The following is a 21,472-nucleotide window of genomic DNA, read 5'->3' as shown; positions in this document are numbered from 1 at the left end:
ATGCCAGAGAAATGCCATTTCATTCCTTGGAAATAGTTGTTCCTATAAAATTCTGCTGTATTACTTAGCAATTTGCTCTTTTTCGAGTAACAAGAACCTGTAGTAAATATAGCAGTTCGACAATATAAATCATCAGTTAGAAACAAGTTTAAATTCATACAAAAGCTGCTCCAAGGTCTTTATGGTGGCTGTACTTTGTTGTGTGACATCTGTTCCTGAGAGAGAATCTTTCAAAAATGTGAATGAAATGGTCGAAATATGTTGGATTCCAGGTTTTTAACTGTTAACACAGTTATTTGATCTAAGATTGTAATTATGCTGAGGTATTGCTAGTATTTCTATACGTCATTCATGTTGTGTTGTTTACAATGTCATGGATGTGACAAAAATAATATCAGATTTAATCTTTACCCTGCTCAAGGAAGTTTCTATAACTGTACTATAGCCTTAAATTTTAATGTTCATTTTTTTACTGTGCAAATCAAAATATTCAGTCCAACATTTATATTTTATAAACTCTAGGGTACCTGCTTGGCTGTGAATTGTGACATGTTTATCTTTGAGAACAAGTGAGATTCGATTGTAAGTGTGTTATCCAAGCTCATTTTCTTGAGTATCAAAATGTAATGGCCATTTAAATCACTAGCAAATGGATATACGAGTGAGGAGTGATCTGAAAGGTAATTTATACTATGCAGCTCTTATTAGTAAATTCTTATCGCTCTGATCATCCTAGCATGCAGTGTTACATTTATTTGTCTCAGTGCTTTTGAAATTTAGTATCCAGAAATATGATTTTGGTAGGGTGTTGATTATAACTTGTCAATTGTTCTGTGGTGGCAGGCTTTAAACATTCTGAGGCAGGTTCCTGAGACAACATTGAAAGGATTTGGAATAAGGCCAGAATCACTTATTTGGGACTGCCTTCCAGTGCCCCCCAATTGTACTAGGATATCTAGAGATTCAGTCAATGCAACGAGAATAGGCATTGTAAGTAGATTCATATGTTGCTGAAGCTCATTATTGTAAAAAACTAAAATTTTATCTATACTAAACATTAACCAGATATTTTTCATGTTTTGTTGGTTTTTTATGCTATGCAGTATGCTAAGTATTTTTATATGCAGGATGGAGCAACTACAATACTGAAGAAAATCATCAGTTCAGTGGGAAGAATTAAAGAATCTAGAGGAGGGAAACCCACTTTTGAGACTAGGAAGCATGAAACAAAACTGCTTCAGTCATTATGTTCACAATATTTGCATGCACGTGGTGGTCAAAAGGTATATTTATTGTTTCTAGTAACAACTAACGAGCTGTGTTTGATAGTGATTCATATTATTACATAGATTTAGTTTTCCCATGCATTTTGCACTTGTTGCAGAGCCCAGGAGACAAGGAGCCTTTTAAAGTTTATGGTCAAAGTTTAGGAAATGCTGAATCATTTTCAAAAATATGGGGTGAGAGGATTGCAACACTGTTTTTGCAAAAACTTTCTCGATTTTCTGCACGTGGTGTCTTAACTGGAGATGCATATATAGAAATAGATGAAATAGGAATTCCACTTGAAGTAGCTAAAAGCGTTACTGTTGAGGAGCGCATAACATCGTACAATAAGGAAAGGATGCAGAGTATTGTGAACCAAGGCTTTTATAGCACACTGGTTGATAGGGGTGGAAACTGTCGATCGAAAGAGTTCCTTGAAATGGTTAGGATGGTTGAGATTGGTGAAATTGTTCATCGACAACTTGTAGACGGGGATACTGTCATTGTTAATCGGCCACCATCTATACACAAACACTCGATTCAAGCCTTGAAAGTTCGCATTCAGCCAAGTTGTAATTTCAGTATCAGCCCTCTTATATGCCCGCCAATGGATGCAGATTTTGATGGGGACTGTATACATGTTTTTGTGCCACAATCTCTGCAGTGTCGAGCAGAACTTTCTGAACTTCTAAGTTTAGATGAGCAAATTATTAATTCTCAGAGTGGACAGATGCTTCTTATGCTTACTCAAGATACTTTAATTGCAGCTAGTCTTCTCCTCAGCATGCCGCTGCTCAATGAAATAACTATGCATCAGCTATCACTGTGGGCACTTTCATCTGTCCCCGAACCTGCAATTGTCAGATCTCCACATGGAGGACCATTCTGGACAGGATGTCAACTTTTTCAAATGTGCTTACCTCCTGATTTTAACTGCATTGGCAATGGACTTCATATTCAGAAAAGTGAAATTTTATGCATTCTCCGAGATGGGAACCATTCCCATGGTTCTGTTGAACTAATTCTACACACATTGATTGTGCAAAAGGGACCCAGGGAAGCCTTGAAGTTCTTAAATTCACTGCAGCATACTTTAACGGAGTGGTTTTCTCAAGATGGATTCAGTGTGGGTTTGGATGATCTATATCCATTTCATGAAGCCACTTCAAAAAATTGTCTGGTTGAGGCTGTTAATAAATGCCTTGATGATGTAATGCCTCTTATGAAGCATACGATGTTACCAGGTTTAGAGGCTGAAATAGTCCCACATATACAGAATCATGTCCACCATACACATAATAGAATATCAAAATGCATCTTTAGATCCAACTCTCTTATCTCAATTGTCGAGGCTGGAAGTGGGCGTTCTATGAATAAAGTCATTCAGCAAACAGGATTCTTGGGACTACAGACATTTAAAGGAAATGAACTTTTACCTAGGGATTGGAGCAAGCGGTTTTTTTCATCATTGAACTTTAACTCTCCTCTCCCTGCTGAAGTTAATTTTTGTGAGGCCCGTGGCCTTATTGTATCCTCTATTACTAATGGTTTAACGCCTCACGAAGCATTTATTAATGCAGTCTCCTCAAGGGAGGCACTGTTTTGCAAGGCAATAGAGGTCAAGGAGCCAGGAAGACTTTCTAAGCAACTTATGGCCTTTCTTCGGGACATCATTATCTGTTATGATGGTACCATACGGACCACACAAGGAAAACATTTGGTGCAGTTTCAGTATGATTCAGGAACAATGACACAGTTATCAGAATGGAAAGGCGAGAAGACCAAATTGAGGAGACATTTGCAACCCGGAGATCCAGTGGGAATACATGCTGCTACAGCTCTAACAAACCCATTGTATAAAGTTCTCCTTGATTCTGGTCAAGAAAACATGTCTTCATGGCATCTACTCAAGGTATTCACTAGTAAGTTTCTTTTGGTTATGACTTATCCATCATTTGAGTGCACAGTGCAGGATGTGTGTGAGCTTTAATTTTTCTTATTATTTCTTCTAAACAGGAATCTTTAACCCGTAGATTTCACTCTAAGTTGCAAGTTCCAGATCAAAAGGTTATCCTCCGTATGCGAAGTTGCTGTTGTAATCATGCATACTGTTCAGAGAAGACTGCACTGCACATCCAGAGCCATTTACAAAAGGTTCCTTTGAAAATGTTATCAATCTCTATTGAAGTTGGGTAGGTACCTTATCTTATCAGGTATCATTCTTTGTGATGTACTCCATTAGAATCAGATTGTCATTTCTCCTTTTCTCATCACGCATGCATTTCAGTAAAGGTCTGTTGGAATTTCTTTCTGCACAGCAAAGCAGTTTGATAATAGTTGTCTCCATGTTCCTGTATCATCAAGTTTTCAAAATGAAAACCACTCTCTAGTCACTATGTGAAGGATGAAAATATTTATGTCCATCTGAAGGCATGCATTAACATTGCTAGTGATTGTGAGAACATTGTCTACAGTAATTTTTTTTATATAATTTATTTTTTGACCCTCAACAAGGTTTCTTAATGTGTGCTCATGGTATTCATAAGTTTTTTTATGTTGGACATGAAATTTCAAAGGCACTTAGCAGTAGTATTTGAAAATAAGAGGGAATGTTGTAAACAATCCTCTCTAACTATGGCAAAGGCAGATAGTCGGTCAAGTATAATCAAGATATTTGAAATAATCTTAACTGTTAACGTGTGGATAGTCAAATATTGTCTAGTGCATGCCATAGAGTAATAATAACTTAGAAAACTGCATATTGCACATACAGACTAAGATTTATAATGGGGAAGTTGGAATGTGAGTACTAGAAGAAAAGCTACTCCAAAAATCACAACATCAATCACCCGAAGTCCAATAGAACATCAGACTATGTGACTAGATGCACAAAGAACTGCATGGCCATGTCTGGGTTTTTCTCTCTCTTATAGTGTTCATTGTCTTGTATTGAACCTAACATACCACAACACATCTATGACCAGTAACCAAGCCATTACTGACATAGAACTACTGTAGATAGTCTGTCTAGCCAAATATAAGCCAACCATTTGAAATTTACCCTACCAACCCATTGTGGCTTAGATTGTACAGGCACAGTGCGACAACGACTCAGGTTGGGGGCTATCACTCTGATCCCCGACCTCTCCTTTCTAGTTGTCTCCCAATTGCAGGCTATGGGGGGTAGTCCCTGTTATCGCTCAAACTATTAGGTGTCCTAGGAGGGGATCCTAAATGGAAACTACTATGTCAAGGGAAACAATGGAGCAATAAGAGGATAAGGAGTGATTTCTAAGGCCTATTCACAAGAGAGACTCAATTGTATGGCTTTCTTGCACCTGAAGCAAGGTCACAAGCTCTCTAGGAAGGGCCTAGAAATCCTTATAGAGAATTTGTCTTTGTATGATCTTTGTGGAATTTGAATTGTTAGGACGTGGGACCACACGAGACCAAGTGGACCCAAAATTAGGTCAAGGAAGTGGAATTGATCACTCAAGGATCACAATTGTCCTTGGAAAAACCCAACTTGGGAAAACCGGTGCAGCAAGTGAGGGTTTTATTATTAAGCAGCAGTGAAAATCTGAGTACAATTTTGATGCACAAACAGGCAATCTATTACATGAGAAACTGGAAACAAAAATTATTGAGACAAATTTTGTCTATCCCGGCATTGATCCAACTCCAAAACTCGGTCTGAATGGGCTCCACGAAACCCGTGCGTCAAGCTTGTGCAATCATTGGTACGCTCTGCCTGGAACTGCAACCAATCAAGCCGTCTACCCAATCCAGCCTCTGAGAATGACTCGTTGGTCCCTTTCGAAAATCTTCCCAACCTCCAGCAACTTAATTGACCCTCTTTCTGGACAAATCAAACTGCTGCCTTTGAAGCTTCTGCAGTGCCTCTTCGCAGATTCACTAAGGAAACTCGACCCTCCTGTAGCTGACTCTCTTGATCTAGAAAATCTCCTCCGGACTCACTGTCCTTGCCCCTCACTTAGTGCTTCGATCTCTTGCTCTCCAACAACACACTGCTGGCATTATGGAAATAGATCTGCCAAGGAAATCAAACTGTTGGTGTTCTAGCATATCTTATCCAGGTGCCCATCGACTTCCTCCTATAAGCCATTGTTGGAGCACCAACAACCAAGATTAAAATATAATCAATGGCTAGGATCATCTTGGGGTCGATTCGTGTGAGTTTTTAAATGATTCATACCTTGACTAAATTAATTTTGATTAATTGACCATATTCCCTAAGTTTAGACTTAGGAAATATTTTAAAAATTGGTTAATAATCTAATTAAGTCATTTCTAGGTGGAATTTTTAGAAGCGATTTCCGGGTTTTGGAGATCTCACGTATTCTAGCCTCTCCACCAAATTTCGTGGCTAGAACACCTCCGATGCTACAAAAACTAACACTCCCTCTTTGTGAGGACTGTGTTCTCTCTTTAGTGTTGCACGTGCTGCCACAACACCTTGTCTCTATATCACCTCTATCACATTGTTGATGTTTGGCTACTGTTGCCCACCAACCACTACGTAACTGTGATGTTGCATTTGTGCTTCTTCTAACCCTACCATACTGCTGCCAACACTACATCTGCACTGCAACTCCCTCTCATTTGTTGTTGCTGCAACTGCAACAACCGCAACTGAGAAGCATCCAAAACACTGAATCAACTATGTTCAGTATGATGCATTTGTCTCTCGAGCCTTTGACTGCTACTAGCATCTGCACTTTTGCACTAAGCCACTTGTTTTGCTTTCAACATTGAACTGCACTTCTTAGCGTCTGAGTGCTACTAGTTTGCCACTGTTACTTTGGTACTGACTACATCAACTGCCACTTATCCATTTTGCTACTGAACACTGTGGGCCCTCGTAGCCAAGTAATGATCCATGAGGTGGACTCCTCAAGGATCCTGCCCAAATTTGTAGCTCTCTGGGGCTACAACTCCAAATCACCCCACCTCACCCCTGGAGGTATGTTTGCCATCATTGCGAAGTCTTCCTCCAAACTGGAGGACAACTTGTCGATCTCGGCTGATGTTGCCTACTGAACCTGCTTGTCCCTCTTCCTGAGAGGACATTGACAACTGTAGTGGCCAAACTCGCCAAACCTGAAGCACTTGACATTTGACAGGTCTTTCTTCTTCTTTCTTTATTCCCCCTGCCCCTGAGTGGGACCCTTTGATGCGAGGGGCACATTCTCCTCTTCCTTCACCACCTTTTGTCCATTGCCATTGTTGCCACCTTTTGTCTTCAACAAAGGTCATTTCATTTCCTCCTACTGCAAGTCAGCACACATTCTGTCCAATTTTGGTACCGTGTCTCTGCCCAATATACTTTGAACAGAGACCTGCCAATCCTTTGAGACACTGTTGAGTGCCAATCGTACTAGCTTTGAAGGTTGGGGTGCTACCCCAATCGCTGAAAGTTGGTATTGGACTTCCTAAATCCTGGTGAGGAAGGGATCCATGCCTTCCCCCTTCTGCATCTCAGCTTCTCCTCCAGGAACACCTTCCGCTGCTCGGAAATACCTTGGTATAGCATGGAGAGAGAATCCCACATTTCTTTGGTCGTTCCCTTGGCTGCTATATGAGAGACTATATGGTCCCAGACTCCATCTAGGGTCAAACGCTTCGCCAGTGCCATCTCCTTCCTATATTCCTTGAGTTGATCTGCATTTTAAGGAATTGCCACTACATTATCAATGTAGGCTTGCAGGTCATATTCATCTAGAAGGAAATGTGAAAATTCCTAGATCTAACAATCTCAGGAATCCTACTGCAACCAACTGAATCTACTTCACCTAGATTGTAAATAACATTACAAGCTTAATTCAGATTTCTTTTTGAAACATTGAAGTAAATTACTGAAGCGACCTACACCATGTTAAATATGATTCTGAAACATAGAAACTAAGCAAGGAAGTATTGTTGACACCTAATCCGAAACGGATGGGTGAACTGGACAGTCATCTAGAAGATGAACTGATCCATCATATGTATGTATATAAATAATATGTTAGCTAATGAATAAAATCAATCAGTTCTTTCCTCCGCTCAATCTGGAGTTACCCTGGCCTGACATGGTATCAGAGCACAGGTCCCAGAAATCGCTGTAACTCCTGCTGTCCTGAGAGCTGCTCATACCTGAGCGCTGCCTCTGTCATGCGTTTCATTCTCTGCCCTGAGCACTGCCAACGCATCTGCCCATAATGTTCTCTGGCGCACCAGCTGCCTCTATCCTGACACTGCGCCCTCTGCCCTGCTGAATGTGCAATACACCTGAGCGTTGATGCGTTTTTTATTGAATGCATAGAAGCGTTGTTATACTTTTTGCTGCCTCTCTGCGCATGAATACACCTCTCTGCACATGAATACCCATGCCTCATTCTGTCGCCCTTTCATCTCTTGCACTGGACTTATGCCGCTGAAAATCGTTTTAATATCCCCATTATCGAATTTGCAGAAAACATAATCTCCAAGCTCTTGCTCTCGCACTTGGAAGACCTGGAGGCGTTTTATCTCACAAACGAGGTGTCTGGCCTGACAAGCATCCGTAGACCCATCCCATCGAAGCTCTCCGACCCGGTTTAATAATCCAGAAGGCCCTGTCCGGTCCGGTTTTCACCCATGTCTGCGTGCGTTTGAGATTTTGCGTTTCACCCATGTCTGCGTGAGGTCCGACAGCGCACTCCCGGACCTGGGCAACGTATTCTTCTCTTAGTTTTCTCAAGAAGCTATGTTGACCATGTTGAGTGAGAGCGTGGGCTGACCATGTTCGAGCCAGTCAGAGATCCTCTCCGCTTGATGCACGAGACCACAGCCACTGCCTTGGCTTACGGCATTTACAAGACTGATCTGCCTGAAAATGATCCGTTGAACGTCGTGGATTGTCGATAAGGCCGGGGTTTCGGTGCTTCAAAAAATGGCTGGTCAGTCTTTTCGGGTTTAGGTACACTACAACAACTAATAAGAGCCTTGTTCATATTCTAGCTGATGAGTTTTATTATAATTTCGATATGGTGGCAGTAGCGGTCATAACTTACGTGGTCGGTCAACAAGTGTAGTGGTTATCCTGCGCTGTCGTTGTCTGATGGTGCCGGAAGATTGAATGTGGAGCTGCTTGAATATTTTTTTGAATACGGTGTTTTTTTTGAGGACTGACATGGTATAGTGCTGTTGCAAATATAAAGCTTTTTGTTATTAATGGGATGGTGAGTGTACAGGCCCTCCATTGCGTTGAATAGATCTGTCTGCCGGTCTCTGTTTTGTTTCATTCCAGGTCCAAAACAGGCCTCAGTTTTATTGTAAGAGCTGCGCCACTCTGAAACGGAGTCTACGAAATCCCCTTCTTGTTAGCATATTTGTTGTTGGTGACGGGGTTACTGCAACATTAACGTTTGTGACTGCTTGTGCCTCAGCGGGTGTTGTTGTCCTCATTGAAAATGATATGTCAATCCTTGTGCCAATTATGAAGCTGTTATAATTATGGTATTGCGCAGTTTAGTTTTATGCATATAACCATATGGTATTGCGCAGTTTGACTATGCATATAACCAAATGACTTGCGCAGTTTGTTTATGCATATGACTTTAAACCTGATTCATCTCAAAAAGTTTGAGAATGACAAGAAAGATGATTTTAATGGCGGTATAATGTTGTGCTGTTGATATGTATTTATGATGGCAGTTTTTGAGTATTGTATTGTAAGCAGTTTTTAAAGGGGTTATATAAGTAGTTTTCAAAAGCATTCAAAGTCATATCAGTCAGAACATTTGCACAGTTTTTCTATGCTGTATTGAAGCATAAAATGTTATAATATTTCAATGAAATTCTGATGCCTTCTGTCACATATTAGAGGGATTTAAAAAGGCTGTAAAGTGAGGATTTTTTTGGCAGAAGTAATTTTTATCAGCAAAATTATTTTTCTATCAGCAAAAATAATTTTTGTTGCAGTATGTATTCAAGAGAAAGAGAAAGATATTTCAGAGGCAGGGGGGGCAGACACCCTCAAGAAGAAAAGGCAGACTTACATTGCATTCGCTGCAAACAAAATGGATCTCATGATGCTTCTACATGCAAGCTACCATGGGAAAAGATTGAGCAGAGAAGAAATCAGCAGAAAGGTAAAACTGATGACACAGACAAAGGTAAAGAACCTGAATCCGCTCACTATATTGAGGCACAATGTAACATTGGAGTAAATGAAGATCTGTTTAATGCTTCACTTACTTCTTCGAAAAATCACTGGTTGCTTGATTCAGGAGCAACCTGCCATATGACTCATAGGAAAGATTTTTTTGAAGATTTCACTGATAATGTTGATGGAGCAGTATACTTTGCAGATCAGTCAAAAATCAAGCCATCAGGGCTTGGCACAGTCAGGCTTAAACTGCCTGGTCTTCCAGACTTTCTTCTGGATCATGTTCTATATCTCCCACAGCTCAAGAGAAACTCGCTGTCCCTGGTCCACATCCGCCAGCAAGGTCACTCCATTCATATGTTTGATGGAAAGCTTGAGGTAAGAAAGGCATCTGACCATTCACTTGTCATGAGGGGTATAGAAGAAGAAAGACTTCTTAAACTGCAAGGAACTTCTGCTCATGCACAACATTTTTCATATATTTCTCATCATGATGAAGGTACACTTCCATCAAGTTTATTATGGCATGCTAGATTTGGACATTTAAACTATGATAGTCTCCGCTTGTTGAAGAAAAATGGTGTTGCTGGTTTGCCTACAATTCCTAGAAAACGTAAACAATGTGATGCTTGCATTCTAGGAAAGCATAGCAAACAGTCTTTTCATGATTCACATTCAAGAGCACATAGGAAGCTTGAACTTATTCATTCAGATTTATGTGGTCCAATGCCTGTTCCTTCTGCAAATGGAAATAAGTATATCATGACATTTATTGATGATTACACCAGAATGTGTTGGGTTTACTTATTGAAGAACAAATCTGATGCTTTTCAAACATTCAAGAATTTTCATAAGTGGATTGAAAATGATGCACAATCTCATATTGGGTCTATTCGCACTGATAATGGAAAAGAATATACATCAAATGAATTTGAACACTATCTTCGCTAACATGGGATTAAACATCAAACAACTGTGCCTTATAATCCTCAACAGAATGGTGTAGTTGAAAGAATGAACAGAACAATTTTGAATATGGTACGATCCATGCTTTTCTTCAAAAATGTAAAGACAATGTTTTGGGCTGATGCTGTTCTATGTGCTGCATATATAAAGAATAGATGTCCATCTAGTGCTATAAGAAACAAGACTCCTTATGAATTGTGGTATGGACATGTTCCTTCGGTAAAACATCTCAGGATATTTGGTTCCACCTGTTATGCTTTAATACCAAAGGTACATAGAAACAAACTTGGTGCTAGAAGTCGTAAGTGTATCTTCCTGGGGTATTCAAACACATCTAAAGCATACCGCCTCTATGATGAAGTAAATAAAAAGTTTGTTTTATCTAGAGATGTCATTTTTCTTGAATCATCCAAATTTGACAGTGTTGTTGAGCGGCAACTTGATCGCTTGGATAGATTCACAAAACCAAAATCATTCCAAGAGTTTGATAATCAGATTCCACATCTTGAAGGGGGGATTCCTATACTAGATCAACATGTGGAATCTTCTTATGAAGAACAATCTCCCCTGCATGACACTCCAACAACGGATGATGCTTTAAGTGATGTAATTGATAGAATTGGGAGACTCAATCTTGATTCAGACCCAACTCAATCAACAGAACAACCTGGACCATCTCAGAAAGGTCCCCCAAAGTGGCTGACAAAGACACTTGAAAGTGTTCATCCTAATGAAATTGGAAAAACAGGGACCAGAAATACAAACCGACAAGATGGAGGTGATGTAGATAACTCTAATTCACCTGTTGATATGGATGTTACTTATGATTGTGAATTGAACTTGTCTACAGATTTTGAACCAACTTCCTTCAAAGAAGCTGCTTCTCATGATGAATGGAAAGAAGCGATGCAGAAGGAGTATGATGCCCTAATAAAGAATGGCACTTGGAAGCTGGTTGATCCTCCATTTGGAACCAAACCAATTGGCTGCAAGTGGGTCTACAAGAACAAGTACAAAGCTGATGGCTCACTTGACAAGCACAAAGCTAGGCTTGTGGCAAAAGGTTTTGCACAGAAGGAAGGGGTCGATTATGAGGAAACTTTTGCCCCCACAGCAAAATGGGCCACCATCCGGACACTCTTTGCACTAGCTACTCAGAACGGTTGGAAAGTCCATCAAATGGATGTAAAAACTGCATTCTTGAATGGAGATCTAAAAGAGAATGTTTTTATGTCCCAGCCTGAAGGATTTGCTATGAAAGGACATGAACATAAAGTATGCAAACTTGTGAAGTCCTTGTATGGCCTCAAACAAGCACCACGAGCTTGGTATGAAAAACTAACTGAGCATCTTCTGAAACTCAACTTCAATCATTTTGATCTTGATGATGCAACTTTATTTGTCAAGAAAGTTGGCAAAACAGTTGTATATCTTGTGGTATATGTAGATGATCTTTTAATGACAGGGAACAATGAAAGCTATATTGCATCCATAAAGAAAGAATTAAGAAATTTTTTTGAAATGACTGATTTGGGCTATGTTCATTACTATCTTGGCATTGAAGTAACCCAACATCCAAAGTCCATATTTCTTTCTCAAAAGAAATACATTGGAGATTTGTTAAACAGATTTGGCATGACAGAGTGCAATCCCCTTTCTACTCCAATGGAACAAAACTTGAAGCTCACATCTATTGAAGGAAAGGAATTTGAGGATGCAACAAAGTATAGATAGCTTGTAGGAAGTCTCATCTACCTCACTACTACCAGACCAGACATTTCATTTGCTGTTGGAATCCTCTCCAGGTTTATGCAAAAGCCTTGTGAGGGACATTGGTCTGCTGCAAAAAGAGTTCTAAGGTACTTGAAGGGAACTCAAGACCTTGGAATCAAGTATACACAGGTGGACGACTTCAACTTGATTGGATACTCTGATTCAGACTTCGATGGAGACAAAGAAACTGGGGTATCTACTTCAGGATATGCTATGAGTCTTGGATCAGGAGCTGTCTCCTGGAGATCACGTAAACAATCAGTACCAGCAGATTCCACAACAGAAGCAGAATATGTGGCAGCAGCTGAAGCAACGAAAGAAATTGTGTGGCTCGGGAAAATTCTTGAAGATTTGCAGGTAAAACAAATACAATCAACTCCACTCATGATTGATAACAAATCTACAATAAAGTTGGCCAAGAACCCAAAGTTCCATGATCGTACTAAGCACATCAATACTAAATATCATCTGATCCGACATCATGTTGAGGCCAAAACAATCCATCTCCGTCATTGTTCCACAAACGAGCAAATTGCAGACATCTTCACCAAAGCGCTTGGAAGAGAAAAGCTTGAAAGATTCAGAATGATGCTTGGACTCACCAACATCTTTTCAGATTAGGGGGGGGAATGTTGACACCTAATCGGAAACGGATGGGTGAACTGGACAGTCATCTAGAAGATGAACTGATCCATCATATGTATGTATATAAATAATATGTTAGCTAATGAATAAAATCAATCAGTTCTTTCCTCCGCTCAATCTGGAGTTACCCTGGCCTGACAAGTATAAACACATAGGGGACTGTTATTTTGGACAAATGTTCTTAGAAAAACCTAATGTGGGAAAAGCGATGCAACAACTTTGAGGGTTTTATTATTATGCAAGAGAAAATCTGAGTACAATTCTAGGATGCTTAACTAGCAATCTGATATAGAGAGAATACTGAACAAAAGACTGGTGAAATGATCTCACCCTATCACTGGAGAACCAGTGACTGATTGTGTTGAACTGGAGGCTCTATGTCACCCTCTGCATGGTCTCTATGCAGAACTACGTCACCCTCTGCGTGGTCTCTGCGCAGAACTACGTCATCCCTCTTGGGTATTACGCTGCCCCTCTCCCGAATCCTCTGCTGGCTGAGAAAATTGATGTTCTACCTCCTGGACTCACACCCCGACTTCTGAGAACTGAATCTCAACTTCGCTCAGCAGCAAACTCGACTTACCTTAGTAGGAAACTTGACTTCCCCTCAAGGACTACGTTGCCTCTGCATCAGCACTGCGTGGTCCTCTGGATGTCTTTCTGTTCTCCCTCTGGCTTGTACTCTCCAAAAAATCCTTCTTTCGAATTTTCACTGCCACTTTGTTGCAAGAAATCTCCTTAATCAATTTTTCTTCCTGAGAACTTCTCACTTCAGAAAAATTGATTTCCTTGATCTCTCAGTGTGTTTTCCAAATGACCCTCAAGCCCCTTCTTATATCTTCTTGTTGGACAACCAATGGCCTAGATTAAATCTTAATCAAAGGATCAGATCGTTTTGGCTTGATCCGTGTCCTTTTCTAGAAGTTTCACCCATGATTAAATTAATACCCATTAATATTTTAAGTTTCCTAAGTTTAGACTTAGGAACCCTATTAAAAATATTAATTATTTTAATAAAATCACTTTTGGGTGGAATTTACCAAAATGCTTTCTGGGTTCTTTGGAATACATGTGCCCAAGCCTCCCTACAAAATTTGAGGGAGCACATCCAATGCTACCTGAAGTCAATAGGAAAGACATCCTAGACTTCGAGATGACATAGTTGGATGATCCATCCAACCTATCCTGATCTCTAAGCCTTGTAGTGGCCATCTCGAAAACTGTTAAAAATCCCCTCTTTCCTTCTATTTGGTTGCTGCTTTGCTACTCACACTCCCTTCTGCAGTGAGAATATCTGCTCACAACTACTGGCAATTTGCAAGGAAAATTTGAACTTCTGAGACTCGAAGTTCCCTGAGAGAAATTTCCCTTTGTTATGTGTGCTTTTCTCTTCGACTCGATGATGGTTTTGTTGTTGCAAAAACCCTCTGCGCCCAACCAGAAATCTTCTCAGCGAAAATTTGAGCGGTAATTGCTCCCGCTGACTGCTGGAATCACAATCTTGAGCAATTAGACTTTTCTGCAATCCTACAACTGAAAATCGAATTTATGCCGTAGCAATTCAGCCTGCCTCTCTGAGCACTGGGTTGTCTCTGAAAATTTCAGTCTATTGCTCCCTTTGAGCAGCGAAATTTTCTCCTTTGCTTCTGAGCATCCTCACTGAGCACTTACATTTTGTTACCATGTGAAAATTCCTACAACTAGAATCCTATTGCAACAACTCGTATTATTTCTTATAATTGATAAATTAATTATTCAAGTTATTTCTATGGCAATATCGAAATAAATACACTGCAACCTTCACAAATAAAAAAATTACGGAAATTAAAAAGCGCTAGAAATAAGAAATGATAGCACACACTTAAAATTTAACACTGTTATATTTGGACAATTGTTCTTGGGAAAACCCAACTTGGGAAAGTCGATGTAGCAGCAGAGGGTTTTATTATTTAGCAGCAGTGAAAATTTGAGTACAATTTGGATGCACAAACTGGCAATCCACTATAGGAGAAACTGCCCATGAAAAGTAGTGAGACAAATTTTGTCTCACCCGACACTGATCCAATTCCAAAACTAGCTTTGAATGCGTGCCACAAAACCCCTGTGTTAGTCTTTGTGTCAAGCCTGAGCAGCCACTGGTATGCTCTGCCTACAATTGCAACTGATCAAGCTGTCTACCCAATCCAACCTCTTAGAATGACTTGCTGGTCCCTTCTAGAAATCTTCCCGGCCTCCAGCAACTAAATTGACCATCTGTCTAGCCAAATTGAATTGCTGCCTCCCAAGCTTCTGCTTTGCATTTGCACAACCTCACTAAAGAAACTCGACACTCTTGTCGTTGACTCTTCGGATCTGGAAAATCTCCATCGGACTCACTGTCCTTGCGCACTCACTTCTTCAATCTTTGGCTCTTCGAGAACAGACTACTGTGCCAAGGAAATCAAACTGTTGGTGTTCTAGTGTATCTTCTCCAAGTGCCCATCGGCTTCCTCTTATAGTGCACTGTTGGAGAACCAAAGACCAAGATTAAGACTTAATCAATGGTTAGGATCATCTTGGAGTTGATTCGTGTGAACTTCTAGATGATTCACACCTTGATTTAATTAAATCTGATTAACCATTTACCTAAGCTTAGACTTGGGAAAGATTTAAAAACTGGTTAATAATCTAATTAACTCATTTCTAGGCAGAAATTCCAGAAATGTTTTTTGGGTTTTGGAGATCTCATGTATTCTAGCCTCTCCACCAAATTTCATGGCTAGAACACATCCGATGCTACAGAATCTAACAACAATCCCACCAAAATAGCTCAATCAATGTTGCACGAAGCAGGAGCGAAGCGGAAGCGTTTTTTGGAAGCGGGGACGCCGAAGCGTCATTTTCCAAAAATCTAGGAAGCAAAGCGTCTGCTATATATATATATTTTTTTTATATTTTTTTGCATTTATACTCAAAACAAACATCCCAAATACCAAATTAATTGTAGAAGACATGAAAACATGCATATTTTTGCATAAATCAAGATAGATATAACATCCATTGTACATTCATGATCTAGAATCTAGATTCTTCTCCTCTTGTCTAGCCTTTGCCTCTACCTCGATTGTCTAGGGATATTAGTCAACATTGCCCAATTTTGATCAAGCTACCTAATTCAAGACTTAAAATATGGTAGAAAAAGCTTAACATGTTTGATCGATGATTTTGACTTGATTGAAAGGCAATTTTTTGCTAAGGGCGTGCCGCGTGACAAAGGAGTTCAACAATTAACACCACCAACACCAGGGTACATATAGGGCTTGGTGCTCTTGATTAAATGCTAATCGCATACCTTCATACTTGATATAATCTAATGAAATGCCACAATCCCATTGATCCTGAATACCTGAAAACTGTTAAGTCTGCTGAATTTTGAATAGGATATGAAATTCTATTTTCTCCATATGAAGTCCAATGAGGCTGGAACCACTCTCAAACATTCTGAGTCATTTCATGGTAATGTTAAAAATTTAAGTAAAAGGATGAAAATGAAAAATAAAGGAGAATGTCACTTTTACTTTAAGAATTTAACATTACCATGAGGGAGCATCTGCTATATTTATATTTTTTTTTGCTTTCATTTGTCACCCTAATCCAAGGTGGACCCACCCCCAACAAGCAAACTCACCTAAAATTTAAAAAAAAATTGAAAAAAAAACGATTTTCTAAATGCTTTTCCGGAAGCTTTTCTGGAAGCGTACGGAAGTGTCTGGGAAGCGTCTGGGAACCCAAGGTGGACCCACCCCCAACAAGAAAACTCACCTAAAATTTAAAAAAAAATTGAAAAAAAAACGATTTTCTAAATGCTTTTCCGGAAGCTTTTCTAGAAGCGTACGGAAGCGTCTGGGAAGCGCCAGCGCTTCCAAATTTCCAGGAAGCGGCTAAAAAATCCGGAAGCGCGCTTCCGACCAAGCTTCCTAGGCGCTTCTGTACGGGGCGCGCTTCGGGGCTTGGAACCGGGGGGGGGGGGGGGGGGGGGCACTTCGTGCAACACTGAGCTCAATAACATAAGAATAAGCCTCTGAAGAGGGTAGAATGATCAATATGGTGAGTCGTTGGGCCTTTGAGGAGGTCTAATGAAGTCCAAGGGGTGACATGATGTAGAACTGGACTCCAAACATAGTGGACAGGGGTTGGCCCCTTGTTTTCCAAGCAAGAACATGTGGTGCTCCCAAGTGGGTGTGGGGGGCACAAGGACATCCTCATGGTTCTCCAAGTGGATCGAAAGTGCCTATAGATCATCTGTAAGTGCTAGGGTGATGACATAATCCCTCCCTCTGCAGCGGGAGATATCCTTTGTACCCTGGAACATCTTCCAAGTGTATGGTGCAAGAGTGGAGTCGACTGGTCACGCTGAACCAGGTTCATCATCCTTATCCAAAAAGGTGGAATGCGAACAATCAATAAGTGGTATTGGGTATCCATGAAGTACTTTTTGCTATGGTGGAGGCCCATGGCTCTCAACGCTCATCCTACAAGCACCAGTGTGGCCCTGTGGAGGGCTAGGACCCCGTATAGACCAAGCAGCAACTGGAGACCCACTTGCAATCCTGCATAAGATCCAATCTATCCCCTCACCTTCCAATACAACAAATCATTATAATAATCAAGTAAAAGAGCTTACAAGTCATGGAATCAATGGGGCACTTCGTGGTGGCATGCCCTTCCATAGTGGGCTTTGGCATGTACGAGTGTCTCCAAGCTCAATAAGCAGTGAACCAAGGACCCTATTAGGTGGTTTCAACCTTTAAATGGGGTGACATGTCCATGCTACATCCCTCAAGTGGCAGGTGGCAAATGATATAGTAATGGGACAGAGTGGGGATCAAGGAAATCATCTAGACTACATGCCATGTACAAGGGTAGCTATAACAAGGGAAGCGCACACTTGGGCATGTTAGTGTAGGAGGGAGAAAATCGTGGTACATGAGTTACCGTGACCTTTTTTTTTCCACCCTCTACATATTCCTTTTGCCTTTGATTGATTTTTCTTCATAACTGCTCGGGGCTCCAGGGGATGAGAGCATGATGTGTAATATGTAGCAGTGGATACCCCCTTAAGGTGGGGCGATTCATCGCCCACCAGGAGTTGGGACAATCATGGGTTCCTTAATGATGGAGGTGATCATCTAGTGCCCATAGGAACCAGGGTGATGGCCATGTATAAGGGGTAGAGCTCATGTTTGGCTTTTTCTCATGTGCCAAATTTGTATGTCCTGACCATCTTTTGTATTTTGTGGTATATTTCTTGTTGAGAGGCCGAATCATGCTTTTTCTTTTCTTTTTGTTGTATCAACCTTTGGGGAATCATTCCAGGCCTGAACCAAGGTGTGGATAGAGGGAGGGGGAGGCTTACCCTATGTGGACCTGGTGGACACATGTGGACCTGAATGGGAAAAGAGATGAATGGGGCTTAAATGAGTGGAAGGGGGTGATGTATGTGGTGTCAGAAGCGGGACCACACAACCAAAGATCGAGATTTCCTATGTAGTGCCAACCCTGAAGCTAATCTCCAATGAAAGAGGATCCCATAGGACGAGGATACAAAGATAACCACAAAATCGGGTAGTGGAGACAAGAGTGCAAACCTAACCCACTCTTTCTGTTGAATCCTCCCACCAATCCATGGCCAAAAGTACCCATGACAAGTAAGGAAAATTACTTAACTATACCAATGAAAAGTCATACCTTTGGGATTGGGAGGCCCACCTTCAAACATACAGTCATAACAAGTGGGTGAGGGACCACATGGTTGGCTTAGGTGGCAGAGATAATGGCACATCGAGCTATCTGGTGGTTCCAAGGGGTTGTTGGCTGCCGGCTAAGGACCATCTAGGAGAAAATGTTTCTCCTATATACACTACCCATAGGTGGTGCTTAGCATTTGGCTCCCACTGAGACATGATCTCTCAGGAATGTGTGCGAAGCTACTTGAATGGGAGGTCATGAAAACACCAACAATCTCTTGGTATTGCAGACCTGTTACATGCACATATTATGGACGAAGCACACAGGGCAACATGTTTTCGTGGGCTTATGATCACCTATCCTTGGTATTAGGTCGTAAAAATCAACAAGAAAGTAAAATGAAAATTTAATCTAAATGCAACTAATCTATCATGAGAAATATCATATGATGTTAGTTCTAATGAGAAAATAAGCATGCAATGCATCCTACTCTAACATGCATATGGTACAATGTCAAGTGCCCTTAGGGTAGTACTCTTTCAGGAGTTGCCCATTCACGGTAAACGGAATGGACTCCCTGTCAGGAGTTTCTAAATGTTAAGAGTTTATTCTTGCTATATCAGCTATCCTGAACGAGCCTACCCATAGGTTGTCCCATTTCTTGTGCATGTCAGGCTTCTCCCTTCTCTTATCCCACAAAAGCACAAGGTCACCGAATTTGAAGGCTTTGTTTCGTACATGTTTGCCAAAAGCAACTTTCATTCTAACCAAGCTGATCAAGGGATTTTCTTCTATTTTCATTAGCCTCAATTATTTGCTTGATACGGGCTTGCATGGCATCTTGTTGACCGGGGAAAGCTTTCAAGCATTTAAGGGTGGGCAACTAGAGTTGGACAAACAATTTGGCCTCAAAACCATAGACTAATTGAAATGGGCTAAATCTGGTTGATGCCTTCACAGTTGTTCGGTTAGTCGAAAGGGCATACTTAATCTTGCTATCCCAATCCCTCTTATGTTACCCAATAGTTCGCCTGATTATCTTTATGAGGTTCTTATTGCTTGACTCGGTGTGGCTATTTCCTTGAGGATAATAGTTAGATGAATGTGACAGTATTATACTATATTTATTACACAGGGATGTTAAAGCCATGGAATCAAATGCCTTAGCAGTGTTAGTAACAATCTTGGCGGGAACGCCAAACCTGGTAATAAGTTTTACCTAAAGGAAATCTATAACTACCTGGTTAGTTTCTTTCTTGGTGAGTATAGCCTCAACCCATTTGGTGAAACAGTCAATAGCCGTGAGAATCCACTTGTACCCATGGCTCGAGTTATCCTTGAATTCACCAATAAAATCATGTGACAGTATTATACCATATTTGTCACACAGGGATGTTAAAGCCATGGAATCAATTGCCTTAGCAGTTTTAGTAACAATCTTGGTCGGAACACCAAACCTGGTAATAATTTTTACCTAAAGGAAATCTATAACTCCCTGGTCAGTTTCTTTCTTGGTGGGTATAGGCTCAACCCATTTGGTGAAATAGTCAGTAGTCGTGAGAATCCACCTGTACCCATGGCTCGAGTTATCCTTGAATTCACCAATAAAATCATGGCTCGAGTTATCATTGAATCCACAGCAACATTTCTTAAAGGCGTGGCAGTTAGTTGTTGTTTTCCAACAAATAATCGACATGGTTGGCATATTTTTACAAAGTTCAATGTGTTAGCGAAGATGGTGGGCCAATAGTAACCAACCCTCAAGATCTTGTGATTAGTGGTTCAGGCGGCGTAATGTCCCCCACAAAAGTTGGCGTGGAATTCTCTCATTCTTTTCTCAGATTCCTCCTTACACATCGAAGGATCACTTCGTCAAGACTCATCCAACCTAGGCCATTTTGGGTTAAGCAGAACTTAGATGCTTTCAATCTTAGGGCTCTTCTTTTGTGATCAACTAGGTGAGGAGGGGATGGTAGGTTGTGCAAATGATAAATAATGCTCTTATACCTATCATCCTCTTCAATTTCAATAGAAGTGGCACATACTTGTTCTTCTTCCCCTTCTTTAATGGCTTCATTGTTGCTTTCAATTAGCATCTCAGCTAAGCCTTGACCTTTCATGATTTTGATGGGATGGATATCAAGGTCATATTCCTGGATTTTGGATACCTACTGCCTATTGGACCTTAGGAAATCAATTTACAATGACACATCTTTTACATCAGGGTAGGGGACATATGCATATATCTTGTTGTATCCCACATACGCTCTAAAGTACTTGAGAGACTTGACAAGGGCATAAGCTTGTTTTTCAGTGATTGTCTCACCATCACGAAGTGGTTTAGTCATGAATGCTATGGTCCTTTCTATCACTTCATATTCCTTTTGCATAAGTACACTAGCAGTAGTATCTCTAGAGGCAAAAGAATAAATGATGAAATCCTTAGTAGTCAGGGTTGGCAAGGACAGGGGTAGAGGCGATTCTTTCTTTGATTCCTTCAAAGGCACTATTCGTTGTATGGTTCCATATGTAAGGAGTACCTTTCTTTAGGAGGTCATTCATGGGTTTGACGATCTCCGAAAAAATGGTATAAAACTTTTCACAAAGTTGATTTTGCTGAAGAAAGACCTTAGGGCACCTTGGTCCTCTGGGGAAAGGATATCTTTGATTACCTGGATCCTTTCAGGGTCAATGCTAATCCCATCTTTGGAGACCACATGCCCAAGAAATTTACCTTTGTAAACACCAAATACTGATTTCTTAGGGTTGAGGGATATGTTGTATTGTTTACATTTCTCGAATACTTTCCTCAACTGTTTACAATGGTCTTTTCTTTCCTTGGAAGAAATGATCAAATCATCTTGGTAGATTTCCATGATCTTCCTAATGAGGTCCTTGAAAGCAAAATCCATGGCCCTTTGAAAAGTGGATCCGACAATGAGT

General features: G+C 40.6%; 1 protein-coding gene across 1 annotated transcript in view; it reads left to right on the top strand.

Moving 5' to 3' along the window:
* The window catches only part of LOC149260990 (uncharacterized), a 379,306-nt gene that overhangs the window by 190,784 nt on the left and 167,050 nt on the right, over nucleotides 1-21,472 (top strand). Inside the window, exons 10-13 of the mRNA XM_089367025.1 lie at nucleotides 844-990; nucleotides 1,128-1,283; nucleotides 1,385-3,178; nucleotides 3,283-3,458. Of these exons, the coding sequence (XP_089223151.1) occupies nucleotides 844-990; nucleotides 1,128-1,283; nucleotides 1,385-3,178; nucleotides 3,283-3,458 (2,273 nt within the window). The remainder of the gene's footprint in view (nucleotides 1-843; nucleotides 991-1,127; nucleotides 1,284-1,384; nucleotides 3,179-3,282; nucleotides 3,459-21,472) is intronic.

This window comes from Pinus tabuliformis, chromosome 6 (genome assembly GCF_031772625.1).
Source record: "Pinus tabuliformis cultivar Carrire ecotype Pingquan chromosome 6, CPIR1, whole genome shotgun sequence".
NCBI lineage: Eukaryota > Viridiplantae > Streptophyta > Pinopsida > Pinales > Pinaceae > Pinus > Pinus tabuliformis.
The sequence above is the reverse complement of the archived record's forward strand: the minus strand, read 5'-3'. Positions and strand labels throughout refer to the sequence as shown.